Below are 23,000 nucleotides of genomic sequence, written 5' to 3' on the forward strand. Positions count from 1 at the left end.
ATATACCAATTTTAAGCAGAGCCTCAGGCTTTATAAAGACCATTCCCAGCCCTGGGGCATGTACATCCTCTTGTGACTGCACAGAACCATGACCAGCACATCACTGAATCCCTACCATAAGTTAATCTCATGTAAAAAGAAGAACAGGGACTTTAAGCTTCCCCTCAGAACTAATAACGTGGTAGTAAACAGAGTAAGATACAGATGATGCAAAGTGCAGGACTGCAACATCAATCGGGTGACACTGAATGACATGGATCGAGAAAATAGTATCTTACGCTGTATTGACATAGGGTGATTGCTGGCTTGTTGAAGTCAATGAGAATGTTCTTGATATTAAAGGGTGGGGCAGTGCAGAATTTGTTCTCTATTTTTGCATATCCTAGGTGCCCATGCACTCACCAAATTTATAGCCTTGATCTAAGGACAAAGCTGAAAGAGCCTCATAAGCCCAAACTGTACTGCATGGCAGACAAAATTCACTGTATTTGTAAATCGGACTGCCCGACTGCTGCCTTGTCACGTTTAGTACAAAAGTTTTTGCAATGTGTAAGGGTAGAGCACGCCAAAGCCTCATGCTAAAAAGCTGATATGGTGTTTGTTCACTGGAATTTAGCAGACACAAAGATCAGGTCTCATAAATGAGAGAACCCATCAAAGAGAGCTTCTAAGGTAAACACATCCTCTTAAAAGGGTCTTATCTCTGCACCAGTAGATCAAAGAGCACTCTTGCACAGCTGTATAGTGTGCAGGCGCTACTACTAGTCCTCTACAAAACAGACTGGATTGCTTATTGACTTGCAGGACTGTGAGACATGCATCACACATGAAACTCATGATGAAGAGTTTGGGGATTTTTAATAAATGGATATCTAATGTTAGACTATCATTTAGGAACCTGAACTAATACCCTGACTTTCAAAACACAAAAAGCTCCACAACACCCAAGGAGTCCAAAGTGAAGGGATTTTTCAAAGATACAAATTAATTTTATCAGCCACCAAAAGGGGATGATACAAAAGAGTGTTAGAACGTGTTTCCAGGAACTTCATGTGCCATGGAATACTCACTAGCCACCAACACTTGTGATTTTATAAAAATGCTTTCCATTTGAAATTTTTTTTCTATGCCTCCATTGCCTAGTGAAAGACACATACACACACACAAAAGACCAGACAGAAGGAAATGGCAGTACTTCTTATACCTGAAGTGCTGCCAAATATACACTATCAAGCTTGGAGACGGCAGTCTTAGATCACTTCTAAAAACAGTAATTTCCAACAAAGGCTTGATTTTGAAGGAATAATGTCACATCTAAGAGATTATGAAAGCAATAGTTCCTTTGGCGGAAGCAGAAACTACCCACTTGCTAGCCTATCTCAGCAACTTGATGTAGGATTTGTTATAAAAATCCTACTCTGCTGACAGAGAAAAGGTAGCCACTGTAAAAGGATGAATAGTTAGTTACCTTTTACTTTCAGGGTCACTGGGTACGTGATCTGCTCTGACTGTCCTTTCATTCTCCCTGGAGCGATGGCTGGAATGTTCTGCTGCGAATAAAAAGCGTAAAAGGCGTCATAGGGATCAGGCGAATCTGAGGCCACAAATGACACTACATAACCAGGAATGGCTGATAACTGCACCAGTCAACTTCTCATGAAGTCAAGGTGATGGTATCAGAATGAATATTTTATCCCCTTCTGCTTTTCGTTTGATCCCTGGGCAGTCTCCAGCAAACTGGGTCAGGGATTCCTTCCCTCTGTCTTCTGGGATTCAATAGGCTCTTCCACTACCCCAGACTCTGAGCACCCACAGTCTCTAACGGGTGTACCTTCTTAACTCACCTGGGAATTAGGACAACGCTGCTGTCCCCTCTTACAAACAGGGCACAGAGGAACAGCCAGACTGTTGCACAAATTCTTAATTGTGTTTAATTGTGTTTTGGCATTTGACTATGAGCTCCTCCTCAGCATCACTTCCTCTTGTCTCTAAGGTTTCAGCTCTGAGTTAGGCATTTAGGTACTTCTTTGGCTTCTGGCATAAATGACTTCTTCAGTGCCACATGCAGACAACGTGGGAAGCCTGGGTCTGACACTGTCATTCTTGGGCTAATTTAAAAGGAGATCCTGTCATGAAAAATCTCCCCTTTGAGATTATGTGCCTCACAAAATACGAGTAGTATAACCAGAAAGCAGGATTTTCTTGCAAGATCGTGTACTACTTTAAAAAAGATTCATATGTTCTAAGAAGAGGGGAGGAGAGAGGTTAAAAAGTACAATAAATAAGACTGACTAAAAAGAAGCATGCAGTGTGGTATTCAAAAAAAGCTCAGCATCAGCTTAACACTGCTTTCAAATTTGTCAAAGGCAGAGAGGAACTGATATAATTTTAGCCATTATTCCCCATTAAGGCTAAGCATTCATGGAAAAAGAGGTATGTTTTTACACTAAATTAGTTATCCAGCTTGAATCAGGCACATTGTGCATATACTTTACCCAGCCTTTACTTATATGACCCCATGTCTGTCTTCTGTGGAGCCTCTGCTTCACTCAGTCCACAAGGCAGAGATGCAGAAGAACTTACTCTGACTGATCAGACTGGATGAGTCCTGTTAGTTCCAAGTCAAGAGCACAGAATGAATTGAAGTGCCTTTTTCAAGCAGAAGAGCTCTGCAAGAAAGAATGGCGGGAACAATGCTCAGGAGAAAATTAGGCCTGAAGACTGGGCAGGAATATTATTAAGTAAATAAGAAAAGGAAACAGAGAGGTTTGGGGGAGAGAAGGGAAGGAATTTATACATTAACTTGCCCCATCATTGTGGGGTTTGTCCATTTGTAGGCACTTGGACCACTGCCCTCCTCCCCCCAAAGTCAACTGTAAAACCCCCCTTTGATGCACTGACACAGAGTCTGGCCCTGCATAGCAATTTATGCCTTGAAATGTACAAGTTAATTAATCCTTCCAGTCTTGATGCGGCAAGAGATTTCTATGTGGCCCAAAGACTCTCTCTACTGATAGGGAAACTGAAAAAGAGAGAACCGACTTTCTCCAAGTCACAAAGTACATCCTTGGCAGAACTGGGAGGGGTTCAGAAAACTGCAGGGTGCAGAAATCCCAGTTCTGAACTCATCCCACGCATAAACAGATCATAATTTTTAACGTCTGCTGCCAGTCAGGCTGACGGAAGGGTTCTGGGATCTGCTGACTTTGTGTTACCATAGCTTCTCAAGTGCAGACAGTGCAAGAAACTCCTCTATGTGAAACTCCTCTATGTTTGCTAATCAGATCGCAGCTATCTCTGTTTATACAGCCTGCCAGATGCATCCAAAATAGACATTTACTAATTATTCTCTTGTCTAAAATGAGATGCAATGACACTCAGCTGTGCAGGTATAATTTTATTTGGAACTTGGAACTAAACTCAGCCCAGTTGCATGTCAACATAGGTAGTGTCTGCCATGAAGGGTCCTCCTAGAACTGAAAGGATGGGAGCAGTCAGCCTCATCCCAGTCTGAATTCGTTCAGCAGTGAGATACAGGACCTTAATGAGAAACACAGTCTGCACTGGAAAGGACAACTGGGACATGTTGTCAGCTAGGACATCAGTAACACCACTGAAAAGCAATCATTTGGCAACACGTGAGCCTGGAGGTGCCAGAAGAGCTATCATCTGCCACTGTATTTAGAATAGGAAGTAACTGTGGTAGGGTTTGTTTGTATTTTTTAATAGCAGCCAGTATAGACAGTTAAAACCATAGAGCACAGCAGACACCATCACCACCCCCAACACCTTCCTCTCTTCCCAGATATCACTGGGTACAATTTAGATGGTGCCATTAAATATTTGCTTGCACACAGCAAGCCCTACACAACAGCCCATATAAAAACACGGACACTCTGAGAAAGTGAATCCATTCACTATCCTTTATTAATCCACTTGACTGAACACCAGCCACGTGCTTGTCGATCTCATCCCTCTGCTGTGTGGGCACGCATACAAAGAAACTGCAATATGTTCTTAGGCTATTCTTAAGTAGCCCACCCTAGACATAGAAACACAGAGGACATTAACAGCACAGGTAATAGGAGAAATAATCCCATTTCCCGCAACTTTCCGAAGTTTTCAGTGATTTATGAGTTTTTGCAGCAGATGGAGCCATTGCAGTACACACCATGAACTGCGAACTAGGCTAATTCAGCATGTTCAAAAGAAAAAAAGTTTACGCCTGCTATGAGGATATTTTCAAAAGAATCCTTGGCTGTATCCAGGCAAACGTGTGGCATCCAGGCAACTACATGCTCTTTTAGCAATTGGATTGGCTTGCCCTGAATGTCCTAGGACTGATTTTTAGATCTATAGGATGATTAGTAATTATACATTAGTATTACAATCTAAGCTGATGGTTTTAACATGCATCCGAAAGATGGCAGGTCCCCAAATCATGCCCACCCAGTAATTCTGGTACATAAAGACCAGCCTTTGCCATGATAATCAGCCAGTTCCCCTTACTGGTGCCAAAATCCATCTTTTTAAAGGTCAAATGTCACTACCATGGAAATGGTATATAGCTGCAATTGCTGAATTGTTATGTTGCGGGATACCCCTGGCTGATGGTGTGAGGCTTTCAGAATGTTTACACACACACATATTGAGGAAAGTAATACAAATAAGAATACAACAATTCAAGTTTCCAGAAATACATTCATTTATGAGTATGACTCTTTAAAGGTTCTAGGAAAATAACTACGATCATAAACTTAGGCATAAAACAGTGAGCAATTCACGGTACAATTAGAATTTGAGATAAATGGATTAATAATCTCCTGCTCAAGCATCTAATTAAGAAGAAGCTGCATTCATCAAAGGCTTCTGTTGACATTATACATTACTGAAGGGGAATTGGGATTTAATATCTCCTTGGTATGCAAACTCATTACCATTTTCCTTGATGGAGGCTACACACATATACAAGAGGCAGAGATTATTACACTTAATATAGAAAGACAGAATGCCTTCAAGAACTGACCCCTTACGTTCTGCATGCTGCATAAGACCTGCTCATAAGCTACACAAGAATTACTTAGCAAGTCTGCCCCGTATACTTTTAAATGCTTTGTAATTTTGAGCGTTAAAGATAGTACAGCAGCTCTTCTACAGTGACAAGCACATCAGTTCTGGGACATGTTGCCATTGCCAGCCACTGCTGGGCTGATGATAAATCAGAGTAACACTTCTAGCCCAAAACAAATCTCTCACCTGGAGTTATGGCTTTCACTCTACAGACCATCACAGAAGGGAATGTTACACTGAAAGCAAGTTAGGAGGCTGCAACACCAAGCCTATGCTTTCAGCACCATGAACCTACAAAAGACACCAATAGTATGTTATTACAATATCCAGGGATATCTTGGCCTTAGGAGTAACGTGCTGTAAATCAAGGGCAATTTGGTGAAATTGAGAGCTCACAGAAGGGCTGGACAGAGACCAAAGTCAGGGATGCAAGGAATTTCTGCCATGCATTTCCACTAAAGGCTGGAGGTCTAGCTTCTAATATATCATTCAGTCCCAGGCTCCAAATCAAAGTGTTCTCATTGCACTAACTCCTATGGTAGTTTTGGATTGAAACAGCTATTAAAATTGAGGCCACAAAACCCTTCCCTTTGGGGAATAAATCTAAATTTAGACCCTAATCTTCAAATGAACATATGAAGCTGATCTACCTCACTGCATTACTAATGTTCTTTACAAATATATGATGTCTTAAAGGCATTTTGCTTCTCTCTGTGTATATGTGGCACAGAGTTGGATTAAAAGGATGGATTCTGCTAGAAATACCCATCATTATATAGAGCAAGCACAATTAATAAGGAAGCAGTTCACCTACCTTTTTAAAATACCTTTCTATAAAAACTGCAGTAAGTGCAAGCAAAAGAGAAGCTGAAAAGAAGGAAATAGTAAAACATCAAGAAATAACTGTGTTATATACTGGTGTGAAGATGTTATTGGTATGTATGCTCAGAGCCTGGGCTGGGCCGAACTGGCTGGCAGTAATGGCAAACTAAAACTTCTTTGGGGACCATCAATCAGGCCGCTGCAAGTCAGGAGTTGCATTTATGGAGCTGAAGCTTCTGCGCCCATGGGCTCAGAAGAGGTTACCTAGAACTGACACAGTGAAATGATGAGACTGCAAATAAGACAAAGCATGTTCCCAGCCATCTGCTAAGCCATCCTCCTGGGGAGGTCAGACCTCTTTCCTAAGGAACCTTCTGGGGCTGAGGTAGCTTGCAATGGCATCAGATGAAAAAGCTGGGCAGAGACTCTATATGAATCTACAGATTTAAACTGCTCCTGTGGTGTTGTCTGTGCAGTCCAGGAGTGGCTCTTCAAACCTTTTTGCACCAGCCTGCTGAATTAGGGAAGGAAATCAATAACATCTCTCTGACATCTCAGGAGGCTGGGTTTCCATGAGACATTAACTCTGAAACCTAAATGCTAATTTAAATTCAAAGTTTTGAAGGGTGTCATTCCTAATCAGCTTTGCAAGAAATAGCTAACTGTTTTGGTGTGGACAGTCAGAGCGAACTGTGATGATGCCATTAGCTCCTCAACTAATTATTTGGGATGAAACTGAATGCAAGGGAAAATTTAAAAGTAGAGAAGCATTCTGCAATAAAAATGTAACCTCATGCAGGGAAACTAGATGAGCGATGTTTATTAGGAGCAGGAGCCAAGTGTCTATTTTCTAGTGTTTGTGACGGGCTGACCTCAGCCAGCAGCCAAACACCCACCCAGCCTCTTGCTCGCTCCCCTCTCCTGCAGGATGGGGAGGAAACAGAAGGAAGGTGAAAAGACTCATGGATCAAGTTTAATAGGGAAAGCAAAAGCAAAAAGCAGAATTCATTCACTACTTCCTATCGGCAGGCAGATGCCCAGTCACTGCCTGGGAAGCAGGGTCTCAGCATGTGTAACTATTGCTTGCGAAGACAAACACTGTGACCATGAACGTACTCCCTTCCACCCCCTTTCCCTGAGCTTTTATTGCTGAGCTCAATATCATATGGTATGGAATATCCCTTTGGTCGCCTGTTCCAGCCATGTCCCTTCCCCATCTCTTGCGCACCCCCAGCCTCCTCCTCCATTGGAGGAGGGAGCAGAAAAAGCCTTGCCATTGTGCAAGCACTACTCGGCAATAGCCAAAACACTGGTGCATTATCAACACTGTTTCAAACACAAATGCAAAACAGAGCACCATATAGGCTGCTATGAAGAAAGTTAACTCCATCCCAGCCAGACCCAGTACAATGCTCTGTAATAAAATTATTCCTAAAGTTTAAAGCCAAAGTAGGCTTGAATGCAAAGGATGTTATAAAGAATCTGCTGCAATTTTAAGCAATTGCATTAGACCTTTACATTCATAGTTTGACTTATGCATTTCACATCATTAACATTTCAGATATGCTAACCATGTCTGTTTCCACCCTTTGGGGAAAAGAGGCAACAAACTGCTGTGTGCACCAAGAAGTTCCCAGGTGCACCCCAGTTCACCAGCCATTCTGACATAGGCGCAAACTATCTCTGCTGAGACACACCAGCAGGTCTCAGCTGGTTGAGATTTTCATCTCCTTTACTTGGTTCTGTTTAGAACAAAATTTTCTACCATGTGAACAAAGCTCATCCGTACAGGAAAAGAATGAGCCATAGCTACAGAGCTAGTGAAGTCCCTCTTTGGTAGCTCATGTCCCATTGATAATTACCTCCTAACAGAGTTGGGCATCTAAGAACTGTTGCAGACCTGAGTGTTGGTCTGTGGAATGAGCTCGTTAGGAACCACAAACCCCATCATGTAAAGTAAAACCAACTATCATCCAGTCTGACATCTCTACTAGAAAGCCATAGAATTGTGGGCATTTAGAAATGAGGCAGAGTAACAACTCTGTACTGCATACAAGTCTCAGAAAGGACATAAGGGAAAGGCTAAAATCTATAAGACACATTACTTAGTGCACTCTGGAGACCACTGGTCAAAAGAGAAGAAAAGCAAAGCATTTGCACTGAATCACCAAAGAAGGTTTCAATGTCTTTAAGGACTGCTAATTGTAATATTGAAAGACGCCATCAACAAAAAAAATCACCATTGGTGAACGGATATAACTGCACTTTCTGTAGTGGATTTACATCTACTTGCCATGGAGATATTTGGCCCTGAAATTCTGTGAGAAGGATACAGATTTTTGAACTCCATATTTTGAAAGTAAGGACTAAAACCATCACTCAGTGAGATTACTCTGGGTTTGCTGAACCTTCCCTGCTGAATGTGTTCTTCTGTTATTTTACTAGCTCTGCTTGTAAATACAGGATTATAAGAAAATGAGAAAAATTAAAAGATAGGCAGTCTCTCCTAGAAGAGGTTAAAACCCTGCCAAAAATCCACATCTGGGTTTGTGTGATAAAGCCTGCCACTGAGTACAAGCCACAAAGTCCAGAGAAAATATATCTGCTTTTAAAATATCTCATGGGGTTTTGTCATTTTTGAATATAACATTCCTGGATATTTAGCTGATGACACCTGCACACTGCTGACTTACCGGCAATGAGATATATTGCTGGCCTCTTACAGGGGTGTTTCATGAAAACCAAGATAAACTTTATAGGATCAAAGAGTAGTCCATGCCTGAAAGAGAAAAGCTGTCAGGTTTGAGGATACGCTGTGACAAGATGTTCTCAGAACTACAGAGCCACTCAACTGTCAGACCATGCAAGCTGCCTGTCTTGTCTCTTCTTCATGTTTCCCCCCCTCCCCGCACTGTGAATCACTGGACTTCTTCCAGACGGGATGTTCAAAATAAACTGCATCATCCCCTTAATCCTTTGACTCCAAGGGTTAATACCTCAAACTCTCCCCACGCTTCACAAGCTCCCACCACCTGGGATCACTTGCCTGGTCTGGCAAGTGATAGTGGGTAGAGGGGGGGGGGCGGTCCTGCAGGACTCCACAGGCATCTTTTCAGCAGCTCAGAAAATGCTGCTATCAGACCACCTCTTAGATGGTTTCCTCTCATTCCCAGCAGTTACCTTTCTCTCTCCCAAAAATGCCAGGAATGCAAGCAAGAAACTCTGGTTTTGCTCTGCTCCTCATGGACCTCCTAGTTGTCTAATACTAATGATCTTTCCCACTGGGGCATAGAATTTTTGGTGTGCTAATTCTGACTATAATCACATGATATTAGCCAACTCCCCAGCATGCGTTCCGTGTAACCTGACATTTCTATAGCATTTTCTACATTGAAGGATGAAAAAAAAACCTTTTCACAAGCTACGAATGAGATTCTCTACTTTTTGACATGATCCAGTCTGCTCCAGCAAGGTGCTGTTAGATTTCACTTCCCATATGTGATCAGAGAAGAAACAGTTTGGATCTTTTCCTATTATAACATGCCTCAAAAACATGGGACAGCCTGACCAGATAACCACAGTCCAGAAAGGTAAAGCAGCAGCCAAGAGGCAATCAGGTTTAAGGTATTCAGAGATTCTGCTCACCAAAGACAGCAAGCCATGGGGCAAAAGGAGCATTCACACTCTGACAAAGCAAAGGGAGATTCTGTTTCTAAGAACCCCGGAATATCAGCAGCATTCTGCTCATCTAATGCTGATGAATGAAGGGCTGAAGTAATGCTGGTAACACTGAAACCATGGTTCAAAGAGCACAGGCAATTGAAAATATGAAATGCAGATGACTGCCATCCTCTGCCGCTAGTGATCCTGGATCACTGGTATAGACAACATGGCAGATAAAGGCAGAGGGTGGGTGGCGAAGCCAGATACAAGGAATCTGAATGAAGGCAGTGAAGAAATTGGTAGCATTCGTGTTTTAGTAACTTACTGATTACACAGAAGTGAGTTGATATGAACATACTCTCCCTGCAATTCAGAATTAAAGCTCTTATTCTAGATCTTGAGAAATAAGTAGTGTTGCCTTTTTTTTTCAGTAAGTCACTCACTCAAACTCTCCAGACTAATGTGAATAAGTGAGAACCTAGAATGAAGAAAAATATTATCAGGATGTAAAGATAAAAATATTAAAAATATCTGTAGTCAGATATTAAAATTGCTTATTTGAGTCTGAAAGACAAAGAATAATATTTTCTTCTTTTTATAGGGGTAAAATTTGCAAATTTTACCTTGCTTTTACTGGAAATGTCCTGGATAGCCCAGAAAAATAGCCTAACATCATTTAGAAAGTGAAGCTCATATAGCACCCCGCCCCCTTATCTTGCTTTCAAACAGGTCATCAGTTTCTAGTTTTTATGTAATTTCTTACAAAAAAAAAAAAAAAAAGCTTTCTTCTGTGCACAAAGATTGATTCATTAGATGTTTTTTTGTCTCTGGGCATTGAGCAGCCTTTTGCTGAACCGAGTTGGAGTGCATGCAACTTAATTGGAAGAGCATAATTTCCAACATCTCCCTAGGATATGTACTGTGAATGGTGAGACATAAGAAAAAGGAAATTGCTGATGTTTAATGTTTTATGCTGTGGAAAGGATTAATTGTTTTGCTCAGCAGCTTGAGTACCGTACAGGTAGGAAAGGGTCTCCCTCTCAAGAATGAACACAGTACTTTTCTTTCAACCATGTCATGGGAGTAGATGTGAATGAAATAAAAATACATGTGAGTTTTCTGCTCACATCATCACAGTTACACTGAGATGCCAAAAATTTGAGAAATCTCACCCCTTTTGAATTTACTGCAGATATAAAATTCTGCACAGTAATCAGCAACTTCCTTAATTTATTGCTGAAGGCAGTTATCACAATTACCATTTTCCCATACTTCTAAACAAAAACAATAGTAAATTGCCATCTAGGGAACTCCAAGTGCAAGAAGCACCAACAGTTTTGGCAGTATTCCCATCTAAATCATAAAAAGTTTTAGCAACATGGCATCACTCCTTAAAACAAGAAACCTTCATCAAATGCCTGCTGCTGACTTAACTGTGACTTTTCACTTACCAGCAAAACTACACAATGGTCAAAAATGCCTTGGAAATTGCTGAATCCACTCCCACATAATAACAGAGATTCACACAGTAAATGACAGGAAAAATATTTAAGAGTTCTAGAAATGCTTCTTTCACTTTGGTTGTCAAAAATGCTATTTGCAATACCAGCTATAGCATCTGGTTTATCTTTTCACTTCAAGCTAGCCAGAGGCCCTGCTGAGATTGCTGCCTTCTTGCTAAGAGACCCTTGGCTAGAAGCTGGAAGCCAGAACACCCTTTCCATAGGATGCTTGGTTACCCTAAATCCCTTCACTTCTTCTATGGCTGTTCTCCTGTCTGCAAAACGTGACACAATCCTTCTCCTTTCCTCCATGTGGAAAGGAATGATACTTTGAGATGTAAATAAGAATATGGTGTATCATTAATACTGTTGCTGAATCTCTCACATTGGCAGATAAACTGAACAGGCAAGCAATTATGTCCTTGGGTTAACTACTGACTTGTGCTGCTACCCCTTTTCATTCAAAAAATAAAGTTGTACTGGACTGCAGGATCTGTCTCTTGGAGAACAGTTTTTATTCATAGCACTTAACTCTCTTATGATAATCCTACTGAAGCCAATTGGTTTACTTGAGTTATACGTCTGTATTTACACAACAAAGGGGTTGCAAAAGCTTGTATCAAAGATACAGTATGGCATTACTTACAAATAAGAACTCCCACTGCTGCAGGCAAATTAACTGATTAGGAAATGCAAATTTGGTGAGTGAAAGTTCCAGGAGGGAAAGGAATGATCTGAGTAGCATCAGAAAACCCTGGGGATGTGGGTGAAGGATATGTGCTACGTGTTGTCTTCTATCAGCTGGACGCCACAAAACAGAAAGCTCCGCTCTCAAAAGTATACACACCACATGCCTGAGTTTTACTCATGCACTCGGGATTCTCTGGCCAGGATTAGACAGTGAGATTCTGGCTCCACTCAAGTCAGTTGTCTCATCTAGGGATCTTAAGACAGCCAAAAACCCTGCCAGGGTTTCCAATTACTTGATACAAACACAAATAAGAAAAGCAGGTCATACTATAACCCTATATGGTAATTGAGATTCTGCATGAGAGGGGACAAAGGCTCAATATCAACCTTAGTTTGTGCTGTGGTTTAGTCCAATATGTAGAGACTGATGATTGCTCTCTCACTTTGACCTTAAAAAGTAAGGTAAGGTGAGGTCACAGGGAGTGGTACTTCCTGCCCCCATCAACATCCTGCAGCTTTTTCAGTTGTCTCACTTCATGTATTTAACATTATTTAAATTACCCATAATGGCAGCATCAGCTGACTGTCGTAACATCACATACACATGCTGTCATGACACATCTCGCAACTATGCAATACACACAGACATCAGCCTCCTCTGATCAAATGGAAGTCCCTAGAAGAAGCAGGTAACATAATTTTGCTTCCCTCAATTTATCTAAGAGATTAAATTGGCTGAATTTTGTGGTATTCAAGATTTAAGAAGTACATAGATGGGATGTAACAGCTGTCGCTTGATTTCTAAGTTTTCATTCTTTTCCATACTTTGCAATCCTCTCAATTTATCTACTGTACCTGGAAGTAATTTGGGTTTTACCCATCACAGCTCAAACTTACTTCTGTAATATTTTGCTCTGTCATTACTCAGCTTTTGGCATATGCCTTCGCCTCCTGCCTCTTTTGCTCTGCTACCGCCTTCTCTCAACATCTCTTTCCCTTTCTTCTCCTTACATGCTTTTGATCCCTTTTTTACTCTGATTATTGAGGGATTCTGTCGTTATGTCTCAGTAAAGCTACAGGATCTGATTCCCTTCTCAGACTACTTATGCATAATGAGTCCAGCATCCTAAACCATATTATATTTTCATTAAGATGATTTCCAAGACCTTCCTGAAAGAAAAGGAATGTCTTGTGTCATAACTGAACCTGTTTGTACTTGGAGGATTTGTAAACTGGAGACTCATTATGCCTATATTTATACTAAGATTCATACATGAGTGCTCAAGAATAAGAACCTGCCTAGTACCTTTCTCAGGATGAGAAGGCAAACATACTCCAAAAAGGGGCGACATAATTTTGGTTACCAAACCCATCATTCATTAAAATTCTCACAGAAGAACAATTCTTCAGCTGATTTTACAGTGAGTGTAAACATCTTTCCCCTTTGTGTTCTTTCAACTTTGCCCAGTACCTTAGGCCTTCTGCATCTCTGTGCCTCATTTCAGTATCACCCGCTATAGGCCGAGGCATCTTGGGGCACATGGAAACAGGGCTTTTCTTTCTTATTTTTCCAGATGTCTACTTCTGCACCCTAGAAAAATAACATATTCCATTTGCATAGTTCTCTCCTCTCACTCACAGTGCAAGCTTTCATATTTAGCATAGAGCTTTGTTTCCTAAACCTGATTAAGCAGGGAATATTTTTACTAATCCAATTCAGCAAATTATAATTTTATCAGAACTGCCCTTTAGAAAGGGCTTTTGGAAGTTGCTCTGTAATTCATTTGGAACATGTGCATAGATAGAAGGATTTCTTTTCCAAACAGAAAGACTTCATCTCTCATTAAAAAACACAAAACCAACACAGGACAATAATTAACATTGCTAACTCTAATATAATGTCTGGTTTCTGCACCATAGATAAAAATTCAGCATCTTACAAGAAATGGCCTTTTACATTAAATCTCGTTTCAGGAGCATGCATTTCTCTTATGGCTGTTGTCATGATTTAACGTACTGACATTCTAAAATCAGCGGTGTGCGGGCGTCACATTGACAAACACATGTGCATACATTTCTTCTGTTCCTGGATCTCTATTTCTGATACTTGTCTAACAAATTAATGGCATTTAGATTTTTGCAAATCCAGCATGCCACGGTTCACAAAAAGCTTGCATTTCTTTGTTGGCTGCGTTTTTATAGCATATATTGCCATGGCAGCTAAGGGACGTGTAAGTGATGGAAGTACATCATTCTAAGGTCTCAAGTCTCCACTGCCTGTGCTTTATTTTTCTTAGTCTGAAATAAAATAGTGCAAGATTTAATACACTGGTGCAAATTTGATTATTTTTGCATGGGTTTGACTTTGAAAAAGGTATTAAAGTACCAGCATGCTAATTAATGAAGACAAAACAATATCAAATCACAATGGATCCAGCTTGAGCAAACAGCAGCCATGAAGAATGCTGAGGCTGTAAGAATTAAAAGGTAATTGAAGAGGCATTGGCTTACGCCTTAGTCATGGACTGAAAACGTCATTAAACAAATCATCAACCCCCCTATAAATAACTCTGTCGTTATTCTTCAGCGACATTGTCAAGTCTCTTGAGTTTCAACCCTGCTCAATTGTTTGTTTTTTGTTCCTTAGCAGAACAAAGATTGAAATGTTTACTAGATCATTTAAATGTTATTTTATAGACCACTGTATATAGAAAGAATAATGTTTTCAGCACATACAGTTTCGGGAATAGCAAGAAAACTTTAATGTGATGAAAAATGAACTAATTTTGAAACAATTGAGCAAAAAAAAAAAGAAGAGCTGGCACAACGTCCGGTTCTAACATGAAGTAAAATTCAGATAAAAATGGGGTTAACCACCATTCTTATACACAATCAAACCCAGAATTTAGCACGGGCTATGCGATTCTGCCATCAAAATATGACTTCATTACTTATTTTATAGCACTGAAACAAATTACTGAGGGATGTAGCCTCACTTTGAAATCCACGGTATACATCGCTCATTAATACCAACCTCTGCCTACTCAGCACAACCCCATCTGTCGGTCTCATCTTCTACTCTGCAAGGCGACCCAAGTCCTTAATTGCCAAAAAGAAAACACAGGGATAACTAACCACGCGAGCAGCACTTGCTTGGCTTTTCAGACAGCTAAACGGAAGGTTCTGATGAAGGTACTGAAGCTGCACGCAGGGCAATCCCTCTGCCTGCCGAACAGCTGTCCCGAGGGGCCAGCGAGGGGCCAGCGGGTCGCTACTGCTGCTCTGCCCGCGGGTCCTGCCGGAGGACAGGGCTTTTGTCAGCCAGCAGCGCTGGCCACGGCCTGCAAACTCAGCCCGGTGCGTGTACGTGGACGGGACACGCCTTCGAGACGCCTCTTTCACAGCCGTCTGCCTGCAACACCAGGCTGGCAGGCCGGGCGGGGGAGGGGTGGCGGCTGCAAGGAGCTGCCCGGAGGCCAGGCTGAAAGCAAAGCCGGAGCCGCTGCCACGGCCGTCCCGTGCTAGAAAGGCTGCTGGCGGCGGACAACCGCCGGCGTGCGGAATGGAGGCCACGCCGGCACGGGCAGGCCAAGGCCGGGCCAGGCCCGGCGCCCGGCAGCTCGCAGCCCCTGCCGAGGCCCGGCCTCCCCTTGGCTCGGCAGCGCGCCTGCCCGGGCCCTAGGGCCGCCAAGCGGCGGGGCCAGCACGGGTGCGGGGGACGGACCCCCGCCGCGGTGCCGGCACGGCCGCGAGGGAGAGCCCCGCCGAGCCCCGGGCCTGCCCCCTTCCCGCCGCCGGGCGCGGGGCGGAGCGGGGCTGCGCCGGCAGGGGCGGGCCGTGGCAACGCGCAAGCGCGACGCCGCGCCGTCGGGCGGCGGGAGGGCTCGCCCGGCTGCGCGGGAGCCCCGAGGCGCCCCGCTCGCCCGGCCATGTCCGAGGCGTATTTCCCTGTGGGCCCCGGGCTGGGCCCGGAGGAGAATTTCTTGTCGCTGGACGACATCCTGATGTCTCAGGAGAAGCTGCCGGGCCGCGCCGAGACCAGCCTGCCGCGCCTGGCTTTCGCGCTGGGCCCGGGGGCCGGCACCGGCGACTCCATCCCTGAGGTAACCGGCGGGTGGTGGGGGAAGAACTACGGCTCCCGGCAGCCACCGCGTGGGGCGGGGCGGGGCGTACAGCGGAGGCGCGGGGGACGCTGGGAGCTGTAGGCGACCCTCACCCACCCCCCGGTGGTGGGTGGGTGGGTGGCTGGCTGGCGTTTTCTAGCTGCTTTTTAAAAAGTTACTTTTATTCTATGCATTTTGCCTGCTTTGTTTTGTTGTGGTGGGTTTTTTTTCCTGGTGTTTAATAATCTGATAATTATTGCATTATACAACATCAATAAAAAAGATCCGCTTTCAGAGTCTTGCAGTAATAGTCAATGCATCTAAAGTGTGCCTGTTTTATATTACAATTACAGCGGACTGTTCTGAAAACACAATCGACACTGGATCTGCATGAATAAAGTTTGCTATCTGTCTTTGGGGTTGCTTTACGTCTGTTTTCATGATGTAGACAGCTTTGGGTGTTTCTCATTCATGCAGGGATCAAAGCTGGAAATACCTCTGTGGCTTGCTAAAGGTCTACATGACAGCAAAAGAAGAATCATTTCTGTGGAACTGCCAAAGATTTACAAGGAAGCCTGGAGGACAGTGTTCAGTGCTGATGCCAACGTGGTTGATCTGCATAAGATGGGGCCATACTACTATGGATTTGGCTCCCAGCTCTTGAATTTTGACAATCCAGAGAATCCTGAGATAGCTCAGAGTCTCCTGCAGGCAAGTATCTGAACTAAGTCTTGAAATTTCGTTTTAAGTTTTTCCATCTTCCTCTGGTTCCCAGCTGCTCAACAGTCTTCAGGAAAGATATCCTGTTGTCATCCAAATGACCTCTGGATATGGATGTCTGGATCAAGTTGTAGGATGACCCTTTGGGCAACTGCACAGTCTAGTGGTGGAAGCCTCAAGTATGCATCCGGGAGTGTAATTTTAGCTTGGCGTTTCCACACTGTAAATACAGTATTTCATAAAATCCTGTAAAAGGACTAGAGGAGACATAAGATTATTTAATTGTGCCCATGCTTCAAGGCAGAATTAACTCACTCTCTATTATTTCTATTTTTCTACTCTGTTTTTAAAGCTCTGTAATGATGAGACTTCACACTGCTCTGGGCAATCTGTTTCAGTGCTGCACCATCCTAATCTTAGAAGGTTTCCTCTGATGTCTAAATTAAAGCTCCTTTGCAGCAATACAAGCTCCGTTCTGTTAGTCTCATACAGAATAAACACTGAGGACAGATTATTCTCTTCCTTCCTGCAGCAGTCCCAATTCATTTGGTAACTCTTTGTGGGTCCTCCTTTCTAACCTCTGATTGTCCTTATTGTGCACTCCTGGTATCTTTCCAGTTGATCTGCATCCACTGTGACTTGCAGTGCCCTGAACAGCATACAGCCTCCTGCTTAGGACTTGCACTGATGAAAACAAAAAGCTTATTCTGTGAATTTTGTAGGCTCATCGTGGTGCAGCATCTTGTTTTTCACGATAGAGTGACATTGATATGTGTTTGGTTTACAGTCCACAGTAAGATGGTACAGATTCCATACACAGACAATCGTTCCTCTTCCTGCCTTTGCATGGTTCCCTGTTTCTGCCTTAATGTAAAACCTTACATTAGTCCCAGGTGAATTACGTCCTATTGTTTTCACACCATCTTTCTAATTTGTTAGGATCATTATGAATCAAGAGTTCTGCTCCCCAACATGCTTGCAGTCATCCCTTCTCCTTCTCCTGCATGTTGTTTGTTAATTTAATAAGCATAACTTCTGTTCCTTTAGTAACTTTATTAATATATTAAACAGTACTTGGTTCCAGATAGACCCCTGTTGAACTCTACTCAATATGTTCTTCCCCCCTGACAGGAGCTATGGGTAATTGTCTTTACCAACCACCTATGGGTGGTTTAGCTAAATCTTGCAAGAATGTCCCATGACAGATACCTGTCTGCTGCTTTTCCTCCCTTTGTAAGGCCTAGCATCCTGCCATAATAGGAAACTAGGCTGGTCTCTCAAAGTTTGTTCTTGGCAAGTCCATGTTGGCTATTATTCTTCTCTCTATTTTCTTGCAGAAGTTTATGTATAGTTTATTTGTTCCAGTATGTTTCCAGGAATTGATAATGATGGATTTATAATTCCCTGGCTCTTCCTTCCTCCCTCTCCATCTCCCCTATATCTTTTAAAAGATAGATACCATCTATGCCAGTTTCCGGACTTCTGTGCTCTTTGAGCTTTTAAAAATAACCACTAACAGCTCTGAGATTTCTTCAGCCAGCTCTCTAAGTAGTCTGGGATGATTGCTATTGGCTTTTTTTCTTCTTTTTTTTTTTTCTTTCTCTATTCTTTAAATGAAGGCTGATGCAAAGAGGCTTTAAAGCACTGCTGCTTTCTTGGAGTTGTCCACTGAAAGCTTGCTTTCTGCATTGAGGAGGTGACCACACCTTTCCTTGTCTTTTCGCTTTCTGCTAATGGACATCTTGGGGGAAAAAGCCACATTAGCACAAATTACTTGTTGACAGAAAAATCAAAGCACACAAGGTATGCTTTCTCTTTATTAAAAGCAAACAAGAGGGGGGCAGTGCTGACTTAAAAAATAAACAAAACAACAGTGAAAACTCCTTTTCCAAATATTCAGGAACTATAAATGTGAAGTATAACTATTTGGTGGCAAAGCCAAAATGAGAGTTATTAATTTATAATATATTTATTCTATAAATAAATCTCTAAAATACTACAGTTCTGATGATTCTAAAATCAGTTTCTAAAATAACAAAGCACAGTTTTCAAAGAGTTTTGACCCTTTTTTTTTTTTTTATTGCCAAAAGCAAAGATAAGGGGGGGAATAAAAATCCTTAAATATGTCCTGTTGCTTAGCTTTTAAAAATGTTATTTATTAGTCGTAGATTTGGAAAAAGACTTCCTCTGTAGAAAAAGGCCTTTTTCCTGGCTAAGTGTTTTTTCAGCATACTGAATGCTTTACAGTGGAGTTTGGCTTAACTTCCAGGCCATTCACAGGTTGCAGCTTCTGTGTTCCTGCAGTAGCTGCTGTGGCATGAAATTCATTCCAACTGCTCTAAAGCAATGATTGCTTGTGAAGTGAGATGGAATAGATCATTAATTATGTTATATACCACGTGGTCTGCTCAAGCCTGTCATTAGCAAGCAGCCAAAATCTAATTCTGTGCTTGCTTCCCATCTAGTGTATCAGGGACTTGTTCTCCCAGCTCAGGCAGGAAATGGTTTGTCTTTGTATCCACGGTCAATAGGTGCTATGCTGTTTGGAGACCCTTGACTAGTTGTGAACTAGAGCCTACACCTTTGGCTTTTCAGTCTTGAAAGCTCAGACCTGTAGCATTTGAGGTGAAGAAGCCTCTGTGTTACCTGTCAGTAATTATGCTTATCTTCTTTAGACATTTATTAGCCGTTTTCGTCGTATCATGGACTCCTCTCAGAATGCCTACAACGAGGACACATCAGCACTGGTGGCTCGGCTGGATGAATTGGAGCGAGCCTTATTTCGAGCTGGCCAGAAAGGGCTGAATGACTTCCAGTGCTGGGAAAAGGGACAGGCTTCTCAAATCACAGCTTCCAGTCTGGTCCAGAATTATGGGAAAAGAAAGTTCACAGATATGGATGGTTAAAAGCCTGAAGAACATGCAGCTACAGTGGGGGACACTGAGAGATTTACAGTCTGTCTGTCACAGAAGAGAAAGATGAATCAGCTTTGCGGAAGGACAGGCTCCCTGTCCATTAATGGGAATTCTTCTCTAGAACGTCTTCGGATTAGACTAGTGCAAATTTTAAAGGCAGACGGCAAGGGTATAAAAAATAGATTGCATCGCATCACTGGATAGCTTTACAGCTTACTCATACCACTCCTGAGGATTTGCAGTTAAAAGTGTTTGCTAGGTTTCTGAAAGGGTATGAGAGGATTTTTTAAAGGGGTAATTAATATTTATTATTCTTTATCTTCCAAATTGATATTTACAATACTGGATCTGTTTGGAAAAAAGTGTAATTCTATGTATTTCATCTTGTCCTTCCCATTCCAGCCTCCTGGAAACAAGTGTTTCCATGTTCCCTGTTTTTTGGAGAGCCTCAATGATGTGCAAAAAAATGTGATACAAACTGCATTGAATTTTTCCCATTTCTAATACACTGAGGTGGAACAGGTACTCTTTGTGAGGCAGGAATGTTTTTCTTTGCTGACTTTTGTACACAGTGTTAGTGCCCCAGGGAAAAATACCTCCTCTAACCCATGTAGCAAGCGAAGTGGCTGGACAGGTCTCATGTGCCGCCTCATCCTCTCTCTCCCTTTCCGCCCTTGTGGTCTTGATGCTGCACAGGTTGGAGAATGTTCTTCTTTGATGCGAGTGGCTTTGGCAATGGATGCATCTCTAGGATAGGTGTTAAGCTCCTCCGCTTGTTTTACAGAGGAGGCAACAGAAGGCAACAAAGAGTCCGGACCTTATCAGAAGCAGCAACTTTAATGGAAACTCTCCCCCATTATCAACCTCTGAGCCATCTGTTTTCCCATGAGAAATTCTTCAGGTTACTAAATTTGGTTAGTAGAAGAGACAGAGCAAATGAACTGAGTTTCCTTTCTTCTGATCCATCTAAATGATTCTAGCAAAATGATCCTAGTAAATGTCATTCTTGCCAGTAGAAGTGACTGGAGTTGGAATTTGCTAAACAGCACAGTGGTTATCATCCCATGTGGATGCCCTTAAACTTAGATTATCTGAAGTCCCATTGGATTGGAGACAGAAAACAGATGGTTATCTCTGTAGGGCATAGTTCCCGTGATCATCAGGATGGTTGTCCTTTGGAAGCAGGTATTAAATATCTTATGGGTGCTTCTGAGCATCTGTAGCAGGTGGACCTTGCAGAGTACCTAAGTGGAGGAGCCAGATTGTAATGATACTGAGCGCTTCCTCTTCTGTGGGAATCACTGGGAGGTGGCAGCAAGATCCAGACCTTGGAGGAGTCGTTACTGGGCTTGCAGATGCACCTGGATATTGTATACTTCAAACTGGAAACCTCAAGTACAAAAGGTGCATGGCCATCCCTTGGCCAGAGGGCTGAAAGCTCTGCCTCTGGAGGTGGTGAGAGGGGACAGTGTGCTGGCTTCACAAGCACCTTGGCGTCTCCACCTCAGCTGCATTGGGCCAGCTGTCCGGCCACAGGAGACTAATTAGAAGCTGTGCCTGACAAAGTATTTCAAGTATGTGCAAGATCAAATGCTGCTGAACTTAATGACTTAATGGCACATAATAGCCTATGCATTTTCATGAGGTTTTTGTCTATTGTCCATTTCTGGATTTTTATGTTGAATAAATATTTTGTAAGGGGATGCTTGCAATGTAAAATGTCTGTTGTTAATGGCTGCACAGCAAAAAAATTCGTCATAGATTGGAAAGTGCAGGTCTCTACAAAACTGTGGCCATGATAGATAATGCAGTCCTGCTTATATCATTCTTCTTCTTTTACAGGTAATGCAGTCAGGAGCTACAGTCGTGCAGTCATGCAAGTGTAGAAGTAGTTCCTGTCTGACTTGCCCCACATGCGTAATAGCTGTTTGCCCAAGTTGTGGGAGAGACACTGCCAACCAATCAATAAGCTATTGATTTTATAAATTGCATTTTTATAAAACACGAGATGGATCGAGGTGATTCCGTGTTACCTCAACTTTGTTGTAGAGTGGTGGGTAGTGGGTGGAAATTGGCCATCTCTGTATTCGTACACTGCTGCCCCAGGCGCTGTAGCATAGACTTCATGTAGCATGTCAAAGCTGTTTTCAGTGCTTCAGCTGCAAGGGAAGCAAGTTTAAGTCCATCTGTGATGAGAACCATTTTTGAACTGGAAGGATTATTTTAATGAGATGGTGGCTCTGAGATCTCATTGGTTTATAACAAAAATCACTAGTTCATCAGTTTCAGGACTGGTTTTGGTGACTATCCAAACTCATTTTCCTACATTTGTGAGACGTTTTTCTTCTGTACTGCTGGGTGCAAAATCCAAGCAGACGGTTGCTCATTTGCCAACATTTTGTACAGCTATTTTCAGAGTGGGGAGAAAAAAAATCCCTGAAGTAGTCCTCAATGTCACTGGCTTTTTGTAAGTAGGCAGTGTCACTTTTAGTAACCCTGAGTGTTCAGGAATAAACACCAGTAAGACCATTAAAAAATTTCATCCTGTAATGTTAAATTAATTACAGTATTTGGTTAGTAGATTTGATATTCTGTTGATTTTTTTTTTCCTTTTTTTTTTTTGTTTTTTTTTCCTTGCTGCATGGAATGCTTTTTTTCTGTGAAGAAATACAAAAAAAGAGAGCTCTGTACTCTTTATGAACACAGACTGTCCTTTATGATTGCACCACAGCAAGCTCTGAGTTATAGGAGTTTGAACTTGTGTATTTTCAGAATGGCACAATAAATCCTCCTTACAGAACTATACAGAAGAGGTCTGAAAAGGACTTTTAAGTGTCATTTCTCCCCATGTCCCTCAGCTTTTAAACTGGAGGACTACTGATGTTTATGAGAAAGCTGTCCATAGACATGTTTTACAATACTGCCACAATGGTTTTCATTGCAATCAAGTAAAAAATATGCTAAATTTGAGATGCTTATTAGTTATGCGTTCACATAAGAATATTTGTTTGGGTTTTAATGTCCTGTTTTTGAAAAGAGGTAGGGGCTTACCTGGCCCAGTCCTTCCCCTAAAGCGAGGAGTTGGACTTGATGATCCTTATGGGTCCCTTCCAACTTGAGATATTCTACGTTTAGCCCTGTCTAACCCATCTCAGGCTGATGTTTGTCCAGCCAGGCCTTTAGAAGCTGCCTCTGCAGCAGAACCCACTGCCTCCCTAGGTAGTCTGTTCCTGTGCCAGGCTGCAATGTATGATGAACAAAGCAGATCAGGCAGCTGTGGAGGGTTGACCCCTAGTTAAATACAAATAGCTCTGCAACCAGCACACACACACTTTCTCACCTACCTAAATTACCCTTTCACAAAACATTCATGTTTCTTCCTTGGTCTCCTTTGCTCTAAACAATGTCTTAGTTTGTCCTCTGGCTTTGATTTATTTTTGGTCAGCAGAATGAAGCAGTTGATTGCTTCTGCCAGCCTGGAAGCAATAGGTGGTGTCATTTGGACCAAGAGCAAC

General features: G+C 42.3%; 1 protein-coding gene and 1 long non-coding RNA gene across 4 annotated transcripts; one reads left to right on the forward strand and one right to left on the reverse strand.

Annotated features, from left to right (window-relative positions):
* Positions 1-3,933: 3,933 nt before the first annotated feature.
* On the reverse strand, positions 3,934-15,526 carry LOC126040861 (uncharacterized). 3 transcript variants are annotated; one of them, XR_007506732.1, is made up of 5 exons: positions 14,782-15,526; positions 13,219-13,338; positions 8,586-8,671; positions 5,257-5,361; positions 3,934-4,042 (listed from the first exon to the last, which is right to left on the reverse strand). It is a non-coding gene; the product is annotated as an uncharacterized LOC126040861 (long non-coding RNA). The 3 variants fall into 3 exon arrangements; XR_007506730.1 differs by lacking the exon at positions 3,934-4,042 and having other exon boundaries at positions 4,060-5,361; XR_007506731.1 differs by lacking the exons at positions 3,934-4,042; positions 5,257-5,361 and adding an exon at positions 5,813-6,162.
* A 74-nt stretch (positions 15,527-15,600) lies between these two features.
* GINS3 (GINS complex subunit 3) lies at positions 15,601-22,257 on the forward strand. The gene is made up of 3 exons (XM_049805837.1): positions 15,601-15,850; positions 16,328-16,561; positions 19,246-22,257. Exons 1-3 carry the CDS (start codon positions 15,677-15,679, stop codon positions 19,474-19,476), a joined length of 639 nt encoding a protein of 212 aa, XP_049661794.1. The 5' UTR covers positions 15,601-15,676; the 3' UTR covers positions 19,477-22,257.
* Positions 22,258-23,000: the final 743 nt, after the last annotated feature.

Source organism: Accipiter gentilis, chromosome 7 (genome assembly GCF_929443795.1).
Source record: "Accipiter gentilis chromosome 7, bAccGen1.1, whole genome shotgun sequence".
NCBI lineage: Eukaryota > Metazoa > Chordata > Aves > Accipitriformes > Accipitridae > Astur > Astur gentilis.

Excerpts from the sequence above, each read along its gene's own strand:
- GINS3 (XM_049805837.1), top strand. The coding sequence starts at position 15,677 with ATGTCCGAGGCGTATTTCCCTGTGGGCCCCGGGCTGGGCCCGGAGGAG. Across the intron at positions 15,851-16,327 it reads CCGGCGACTCCATCCCTGAG|GGATCAAAGCTGGAAATACC; the intron begins GTAACCGGCGGG and ends TCATTCATGCAG. Across the intron at positions 16,562-19,245 it reads TAGCTCAGAGTCTCCTGCAG|ACATTTATTAGCCGTTTTCG; the intron begins GCAAGTATCTGA and ends TATCTTCTTTAG.